The sequence below is a fragment of the Anopheles aquasalis genome, chromosome 3 (genome assembly GCF_943734665.1).
Source record: "Anopheles aquasalis chromosome 3, idAnoAquaMG_Q_19, whole genome shotgun sequence".
Lineage (NCBI taxonomy): Eukaryota > Metazoa > Arthropoda > Insecta > Diptera > Culicidae > Anopheles > Anopheles aquasalis.
The window spans coordinates 22,886,596-22,896,595 of NC_064878.1; the positions used below are offsets into that span (position 1 = coordinate 22,886,596).

The window sequence follows — 10,000 nt, forward strand, 5'->3', positions numbered from 1 at the left end:
TTCTCTCCTTCTCGGAAGGAAGGAAGGGCGCGAAGGAAAGAGATGCGAACGCAGCAAATCGGTTGTTTGCCACTTGCAAGCTTTCACGGTTAACCGCATCCGCGCTCGGTTTTTTCCTCCCCCGGATTTCACCTCCCAAGAAGCAGCAGCAGCAGCAGCGACCCGAGATGGGACGAGATGTCCGTTTGGTGAAACTTGTGAAATGAAAACTCGAAACGAAGCGCCAACCATCGGACCGGACCGGGGCACCGGAGAACCGGCAAAGAATGGTTGGAAAAATTAACGAAACGAAAAAAGTTAAGCCGCAGGGGTCCTCCGCGTCCTGTAAACGCAACCAGAGCCACTCGCTGTTTACAGCCTCTTCGGTCGCGTGCTTTTGATCCCGAGCCCGGCAGCTTACGCGGTGGGTTGGTGCTGGGCCTCTTTGGCTTTTGCTTCGGCGATTTTTGTTCACTGCTTTCCCTGGGTCGGTTCGGTCCGGTGCCGGCGGCGGAAGTTATAAGCCTGGCACCGGCACCGGCACTGGCGACGACCGATCGCGGGCCTACTTTGTTGTCTTAGGATGCCGCGGGTTTCTGTTTGCTTGAGTTATGGCTCCGGGAACCGCGCGAACACAAACGATCCGCCAGTGACGCGCGCTGGTCAATTGTGGGCGGACTTGGAGGCCACTCGCGGCCACTTGGAGGCTGTCGGTTCGTCTTTGCTCACTTCTTAGACAGCGAACAGTTGACCAGCACCAGCAGCCGAAGCCAGTTTGCTAGTGCGCGCGGGCAAGGGAAAATGGAAATTATTTTCTTGACTTTGTGCTGGCCTGGACTGTGTTTGTGCGTGCGAATGGAAGTTAATTAGTGGACTGCGGACCGTGTTTGCGCCGAAAGGACTCCCTCCCTCCCAGAAGTTCGAGTGGAAAGTCCTTCGAGGCTCATAATTTTTAATCCTTAACGAGGTCGCGAGGACTGAACAGTAATAACGGCCAAGATGAGTTGCGTTTCATCTCGAAGGAAGTTTCAATTAAATCGAACAGCGGCAATGCTGGGAGCTGGGAAGGCATTTCGATGCACAGCGAAACAATAAACAATAAATTTATAGCGATGAAATGATTCGGTCACTTCGGGCGACTTCAGCAACTTAAATACTGTTCCAGTAATGGTCAATCATTATCCTTGATCTGGTGCGATCCTGAAGCCCAGCGGAAGGATCTTTTGTATCAACTTAAATTTAGAAATTGGAGGCAGGACTTCCATAATGCTGGTCAAGCTAGAGGGCACGCACACACTCCCCTCCAGTCCAGTGAGAGTCACCGGGGCGACTGGCTAATTAAAACATTCATCACTACTTATCGCAATTAGCGACCATGTCCTCTGGGACCACCGTCTTACCGTCTATTCTCTTGGGGGATGATTTTTTCCCTGTTTTTCTTTTCGCTTATTTTCCTTCCCTCTAATTGCCATCAGCCGAGCACTTGACAACGAGCAGGAAAATATTTAGGGAGAGCTTTTCTTGTTTTTAAAATTTCCCCTCGTCGTAGGTTGGCTGTTGTCGGTACGTCCTTTTAGTGAAAACAGCCCACAGCCGACGTAATTAATGAATATGAGGCTGCAATGGAAGGTGCTCGGGAAAATTGAAAACGAAAACAATCGAGCTGAACCACTCGGTGTTGATGGTGATGAGCTTTGCCGTCGTGCACAGGTCCTGCCATGATGTGGAATCGTTGCAGCAGATTTATAGTAGCTCGTAGGCGCTCGAGCGCGCGCGCGCGCGCGATGTACTAATTATTCTACCAGCCCCCGCCCCACGGGAGAGAAGGCCACATCGTTTAGCAGCTAATGAATCCACTCCACCGCTACCGCTAGTCGATGAAGCTCGAAGTCGCTGAATTCGACTACTGAATGCCACTTCATCTGCCTTCCGCAGCCAAACATCCGCAGTATCAACTGGCAAGCATAATGCGGAGGCTACCGAGGAGTGAAATGGTCCATTTGAATGGAAGGTAACCCTCTTTCTGGGTGAGTTTGGCATTGCGAAATGGAAATTTGACCTCTTTTCTACACTCCCCTTTCCCTATATGGAGGCAGTTGGCCGAGGTCGAGGTGGAATCAGAATGGACAATGCGGTGGCTCTGGTGGGTCCTGATGGGAAGTAAGTGGAAAACGGAACACGGAAGGTCGACTATCAGAGCAGACCACCGGTCGAATAGAAGCTCTCTCTTTCTTCCTCTCTCTCTCTCTCCCTCTGTGAAAATTCTATAATGAGCCTAATAAAAAGTTACAATAACAATGATGGTGATGACGATGATGATGATAATCATTCGCAGAAGTCCCCTTTCGCAGAGCATTAAAGGTGGGGCCAGCTGGTTGGTTTTTGTGGAGAGGTGTGGGGGGGGGGGGGAGGGTGAATGAAAAAGGTGAATAGAAAGCAGCATCATGATGGCACCGTCAACTACGACAACTGACGATGGTGCTGACGATGATGATGCTGATGATGATAATTTATTTAATGAATTGCCGCGATCCATTCTAGTAAATGAAAATGAGACACCGATGCCGAACCGACCCACTCACCACTCACCAGTCTAAGTCTGCAGTGGGCTTAAACCGTCCACGGCCACGCCATTCTGATGTAGCGCGCCATTCCACGGGCCCCGGGGCCGTTTAGCATTCTTCGCCGCACTCGCCATCTCCTCGTCTTCATCTGTTGCCTCCTGCCTCATCGAGGTAGCGCACATTTGAAGGAGACATTTGAGGTGGGTGTTCTGCTTCCACCCACAGGCCAGACCGCGCGCCGGAGTAGCAGATGCTCGTAGGCAGTGATCCGGTGAATGGTTTCGGAAGCGGCCATCGTATGGCAGGCAGCTTTATAATTAATGACGGACAATCAAACGGTGCCCAACGCCTTTGGCCCCTTCCCTTGGTTTGGAGCGGTTTTTTTTTCTTCTTCATTCGTTTATCATTCGAGGAGCATCCCGAATGAAAAGACGCGACCAGGCAGACAAGGGAACGAATGAGGAGGCCTCAGATACCGTGCCATGACATGACAGCCTTTGTTGGTTGTCAGCCGCAGCCGCAGCAGCAGCGGTTCGGTTTCACCGTTTTGCATCTGTTCGTCGTGTGTTTCGTCGTTTGAAGGCTAAAACTGACCGCTATCACGTCAATCGCAGGTAAGCTGGCTTGCGGTGGGCCCGGTGGTCACCCCACGGATTGGACGTCCGCTCTCTTGGTCGCTGCCCTGGCTTACGCGAAGGTGCACCTTTTGCGCCGCCCAATTAGGCGTGGACTTTATGGTGTCTGCAAGGGACAGCATCGGACAGGTTGTAGCTCGTGCTGTGCTGTGCTGAGATGTTGCGTAATTAGAGTGAAAAGCTCATTGGGAAGCGTGCATGTCTGGACAGATGAGCTGATGGCTGGCATCTAGAAGGAAGGACGTTCTGGTTTTGAAACATTCATGTCAGGGCCAAGCAGGGTACATCAAAGTGAATAGGTAATATCAAGATGAAGAGACGTTTGTGTCGACGATGCTAAGACGTGGCCATCAATTGATACCACTGATCATTAGCGTCGTATACAGTAGTTAGACATGTCTCCAAAACAGATACACTTTCCCGGTAATGTATGAGTAGATAATTGTTTAAGATTGAGTTTCTAAGATCTACGATTGTTACGAAGTTATCTGCAACATACCAGGTGTATGCATATGAAACCGACTTTTTCGTTGTGAAGCTATATCTACGCCAAATGGAGATGTAAAGTCAGTCTAAGTGTTTTATTTTGTTCATTAAGCATCCATAATCGGTGTGCATTTTTTCTAATTTAACACTATAACAAATATTTTCATTGCGATTAAAATGGAAAGTTCCGTTATGAAAAGCTGCGATTCGCGGACATCGTTTGGTTTTTACCTCCATCTCAAAAAATCGTCTGCTGAATCGCATCAAATTTTTATTGCGGGTTACGGCGGACATGTTCTCACTGAAACACAGTGCAAAGTGCGGTTTAAAATTTTTTAAAGTAGTCATATAAATGAGAGAGCCACCAACCATCGAAAATGTTGGAAGTCATCAAATTGCAGGCCTTTTTGGGCAAAACGGTTACTAATGATCATTGCAAGCAACAATTAATCAATTTCAAAAGAGACTTGTGAAACAAATCAAGCAAAGTATCAAAAACGACGAAATTGACCTATTTTTCTCGATGAAAATGCACCGCCACCGCGCGGAATATTCGAAAAGGACACGGTAAAAGCCACAATTGGTAAGAATTACCACTTGCGGCTAACTCACCAGACTTGACTCTATCAAATGAAAATTCATTTGCATCGTTCGGACAGGCCGAGCAGCGCTTCCTTTTTTACGATAATTTGAAAAAATGGTACAGATTAGCGGTTGTTTTTGGTTTGGCATCTAAAAATTGCCTAAGATATAGTTAAAATGTGTAGCTTTCATTTCATCATTCACCACATAATGGAGTTTGAGATCCTTAGGTTATTTAGCGATTTAAATTTCTATGCAATTTTACCGGTTACCTGGCGCCTCCATCATTTCGAGTTTCGGTAACGGAGCAACATCATTTCGTATTTCCGGTGCGACGACCTGTTTTGAAATTGTCTTTACCTCTCTGACTTCAAATATCGGTACCAGTTTGGTGATGGTGGAATAAAGCAAATGAAATAAAGTTGTGCAGCACCTCCAAATTATGTCTTGAAATGGGCCGCGAACTGGTTGATATTCTGCGGCCCGTTAATATAAGTATGAGGCCCCTGCTCTAGATACTTTGTACAGTAGTACATTTAGTCATTTTGCTTGACTTCTTCGTTGGAATCAAAATGTTAACCGTTAACGATATACGTTGTAGGATTCGGGGCAATTTTAAGGAATTAGATGATGCAATGTGGCTGCCAGTGTATACACCGCATTACATTTCTACTCAATACAAACTGTATTTTGATAGTAAACTACCGAATCGACTGTCATCACCTCGAGTATTTTCTCCAAAGTCAAGATTCTCATTTTTTACTCATTCTTTTACTATGAAAGCCGTCACTAGATCGGAAATGAAAGTAGTCTGGTTACTATAAACGTATAAATAAAATATAATGTTAAATTTCATCCTGATAAATCTCATAAATTTCTCATCATAATAAAGTAGGAATATCTTCAGCAGTTGAGCTATAGTGTCTAGCTTAGCAATTAACGAGGAGAAAACAAAACTGCCTGGATTAACAGTTACGATAAGTTTAGTGCCCATCAATTCACGATGAAGTATGAACATCTATCTATCTACGATCCGCAATTCCGTTCATATCATTGCTTATCGCAATAACAACCTTCTACTCGAATCGATTCATTCAGCTCTGATTCCCGTGTGACAGCTAAATGTTCAGATTTCACGTTACATTTTGTGACTTCTCGAACCCCCTTCGAAACCGGTGATTTGAAAGAAGAATCCCGGAATCCCGGTCCCGCCGCGACAGGGCCGTCATTCTCCGGGACCGAAACACAACACCCGGCCCGTCCGCGGCGGATGTTACATGATGCATGCGCTACGGGTACGGTCCTGTTGTCGTATTTATCTTCTGAACCACAGACGACCCCTTTCCGTAATGCTTCACCGGAGTGCGAGGGTGTGGCCGCAGCTCCAGCAGCACCATCATAATCGATGACGATGGCAAATGGAATGGGGAACGTGAGCAAACAATGCGGTAGCATCCATCCATAAGAACACTACACACCATCACTGCCACACCTTGAAGAAAACCGGACGCCCGCACTCCAATTTCTCCGGGTTCTGGACGCTACAAATCATGCGTCCTGACAGAGTGGCCGACGGGTTCGTATTCGGTGCTCTGTGGGCCGAGTTTCCACCCCACTTGGCACACCAACTCATGGCATTCATTCTCAACCATCTTCAGTACACGTACGATGACCGGGACCGGGCACAGGACCACGTCCACGGTCGCGGTACGTCCGTCACTTATCGGATTTCAATTTATCCAACCGGTCGCACCAGTGATCGGCGTCGAAACAGAAGACACCCACCCTCCACACATACACGCGTGCGCGCACGAACGTGACGTCCAGTGATGACCAGTGGGTATTCAGCGGACATGTCCGATTTCCGATTTGTCACACTCGCACACTCGTTGACCTGGAGCTGTCGAAGTCGAGTCCTTGGGGAAGGGGTACCGAAAAGGAAGAGAGAGAGAGGGAGCAGCAGCTAATCAGCCAGGAGCAGCAGCAGTGGCATCAGCATCGACATCGACATCGACTCATTGGCAGTCCCGATGCGCGTCTGGCGGTACTGGCTACTGAACTGGCTGGCCGATCCGGAAACAGAAAGCGAACTCCGGGCTCCTCCGACTTCTCGGACTTATTGAAGTGTACCGAAGCGGACATGACTTGACTTCCGCGTTCCCAGAAGCCATTGACAGGAGCCATTGAGGAGTGGCTGAGTCTGTCTGCTCTCCTCTTCTTCCGCGAAAAAGCCATTTATCAGCGCTAATAACCAAAACGGGAGCAGCATCACCACGTCACCGTTTTGGGCGCAGACGGAAGGATGACTTCGTGGCAGATGGATTTCAAATCGCCTCCGGTCACCGGGCGCACTAAGACACGCAAACGACATCCTGCCGACACCAACCGGCCGGCCGACCGGCCGACTAGGAGATGTCCCTTCCGTGTGTCAGTCTTGCGTGCGAATGATTAATTGAGATGTCGTCGTCGATCTGTGAAGGCGGCCGTGCGTGAGCTTCGACGTCGAAATCCGCGTCCTGAGGACAAGTCGCGTACTCTCTGCGACTGCGAAGAAGCCGATTGGACGACGGCAACAGGAAATCGATAACTGACCACTTCCGCGATGGCCGCCGCAGTATTGCCGACGCGAATCTGAAAGCACCTTGGCGTTGGTCCGGGGACTTCGTGTTTCGCCAATAGAGGCCAATACAATAGGCTGCGTCCCCACACCATGCGGATGCGACACCGATATTAATTGAGGTGCTGAGAGGCATTAGTTGATAACCGGTTAAGTATGTCCGGGGTTTTGCTGCTCCGGAGAAGGCACCCGGTGCTGCTGCTCAGGTTTCTGGATTTGCCCCCTCATACGCATAACATCTTAACAATGGGGATCGACGACAACGACGACGACATAGATGGTCGGTCAACGAAACGCAGAATCCTTCAGAGAATCCTTCCTTTCCATGATCCCACGCCATTCGTAAAGCCCAGCTTCCAAGGACTGGGAGAACAAACTTCAGCTTCAGAACGGAGTTGGGTCGCAAAATTCAATTACGCACGGTTTTCAATTAGCCCGGTGACGGAGTCGGAGTGTTGATGGCTCCCCCTGTTTGGTGGAGTGGAGGAGGCCGGCTGAGACCGCTGATCCTGTTTGGAGCAAACCGTTGGCTGCGCTGTTGCGGTGATTTGTCGGCACAAATTAGCATTGTTTGACTTTGGTCTACAGTACATTGGTCTACAGGACCTGGTCAGGGACACGGGATATTGGGCTAGGCTTCTGGTTTGATCCGCCAGTGTAGCCGGACAGACAACTACACCGTGACCGAGAGTGTGCGAGTGTGTTTGACTTGCGGAAAGTGACTTATCACTGGACTGGACTGCTGTTGGGGCTACAACAGTGCCGTTTGTTTTGCAAATTTCATAGTCCACCGAATGAGGGATCCGGATTCAAATTCCATTCCATCCTGTGACGCGCTAATACCTTGATGCGACTAGCGACCAGTAGGGCCGCTCTACGGTGCAGCATGATGCATCATTAAAGCTTTTGCTGCTTGTAAATTGCCGTCCAGGAATTAAACGATTCAGGGCAATGGCGAAGGCATTGCTTTCTGCCGGACTATGGAGTGCCGATCTCGCGACCATCTCGGGCTCAACATCAAACGACAGCACCCCCCACCCTTTCCACAGTCTAATGTGCAGCTAGATAAATCAGAACAACACGGATAATGAGCGAAACAAAGGGCCAGCTAATTTGTATAATGGCATTCTTAGCTTGGACTGGAGCAGCTGCAGGGCATTTAGGCGACCTCCACTGGGCGAGGGGGGTCTGGTCAACGGTTTCACGATTGTGCTTGTTCTCCTTGAGTCTTTCTCGCTCTCTCTCTCTCTGTCTGCCTCTTATAGTGTTTCCTCCTTTCATCTTAATGCATTAATCATGCAGCCATCATTGCAAAACGGGAGAGAGGGTGAGGAAGATCAAACAGGGATAAAATGGTTTTTTGTTTCTTCCTTTTCCTTTGGGGTCAAAGGTTGCTCGCGAAAAAAGCGAAATCCCAGCTTCACCCCAGCCAGCCAGAGTTCGCGTTCGTTCGTGTCTTTGCTTATTTATGTTTTAAAAGTGTGCCACGGGGTTTGTTGTTGTTGTTTAAAATGTTAATTCACGAACCAGCACCGAACCAGCCCTGGCCAGGCTGCCGAAGCGCGAAAGACACTCAATGGCCGGAGCTGAGAGGTAGCAAAAAACGCGTAAACAAGTTAACCGTAGTATACTTTGCCCGTTGAAAATGAAGTACGCGAGCTTCGGCTTCGTCTTGTTTGATGCTTTCTTATGTTGCCACCAATGTACGTTCTTGTGACAACCACAACAATGCCGTCCGTTTGTCCATCCATCAAATAGTTTAACTCGTCGCTAGTAGTACAGACCGCACCATAGCACTGCTGCTGGTCCTGGTGTTATGCTTTGTTGCGTTGTTGTCATCTGCCCTCTATTGTGCCTTCTGTTCCGTTTGCTGTCGTTCTGTCCGGTTCACTCTATCAAACACGCTCCCACAGACTGTCATGCACTCACCCTACATACACCGACAAACTTTCTCACTCCTTCATCCATTCTTCTTCTTCATCATCTTCTACTTCTTCTTCTTCTTCTTCTTCTCTTTCTTCTAACATTCCACTTTCCCTTTTTAAAGCGCGCAAAACTAAATCTAACAATAAACCGCTTCCAGAATCGCATCTCAAAACCACTACCACCACGGTAGCGACCACGACGACAGTCGAAATGCTCCAAGCGGCACCGGAAAACCTTATGAAAAAGGGTAAGCGTGGAGAGACACCGTAAAAAGAACGAAAAGAGATGGATCTTTTTAAATGTTTTCCTGTTATGTTTTTATTCGCGAGTCTGAGTTCCTTGACCTCAGCTACTTTGTTTACCATTCTTTTCTGTTGGTTTTCCCGTCTCGTGTTTCCCTGTGTTCGTGCTGTGAACGTACGTGTTTCAGTTCCATTTTCGTTTCCAAACCGGAATCCGTGCGTTGAGTGTTCACTGAGTTGCTCGCTCGCATTAACCAGATGCTCGCTCTACCACATTTTGCCGCTCATGCTATTCGCATTCCTATGCTGCTCCATCAAGAATTTGGCCATTCATTTGTGTTATCTTCGACAGAAATGTTCACAGTTCCTCTTATGATTATTCTGTTTTTTTTCCAAAATTTTCCCACTCCTCACCACCACCACGTTTTTAACCGCGAACGCACCGCACCGGCACTCGCGCACTGGCTCACTCCAGATCCTGAGGCACTCGGCAGCGGTAAGGCGGGTAACGAAACGTTCACCGTCGGCTACGGCATCGGTAGATTCGAAAACATTATTATTAAGATAATTTTAGTGGCACTAATATTCGGCATAGTGGCGGCGGAGCTGAAATCACGCGACGCACCGATCTCAAACGAATCGGAGCCACGCTAACGTCAAGGAAACGCGAAACACGATTGCGTCTGCCGGTGCACTATCGATTCATGTACGCTGATAGTGTGCCTATGAGTGTGTCGTGGCCATCCAACCCGCCCAATAATCCCAGTGAATGTGCGATTGCCGCTTGTTTAATCGATTGCAAATGATCGACGACGGCTTCTTTGGATAATTTATGATTTTCTTATTTTTTATGCTAATGAATTTTATTTTACAGTCGTTTTCGCTTGTGTTCTGTAACTATTTATATCATTTTTATTATTATTTTCTTTCACTAACAAAATAAGTTGACTCCAGGGTGTTAAACGATCC

At 48.2% G+C, this 10,000-nt stretch overlaps 1 protein-coding gene across 6 annotated transcripts in view; it reads left to right on the forward strand.

Annotated features, from left to right (window-relative positions):
* Positions 1–10,000, forward strand: part of LOC126577352 (uncharacterized) — a 57,858-nt gene that overhangs the window by 44,787 nt on the left and 3,071 nt on the right. For 2 of the 6 annotated variants that reach the window (XM_050238894.1, XM_050238895.1), the window contains exon 7: positions 8,911–9,036. The exons of 1 other annotated variant lie outside the window; for it this stretch is intronic. In XM_050238894.1, coding sequence (XP_050094851.1) covers positions 8,911–9,036 — 126 coding nt within the window. Of the gene's footprint in view, positions 1–8,910; positions 9,037–9,506; positions 9,537–10,000 lie in introns of all 6 variants that reach the window. 3 more of the 6 variants (XM_050238896.1, XM_050238897.1, XM_050238898.1) reach the window with 3 other exon arrangements.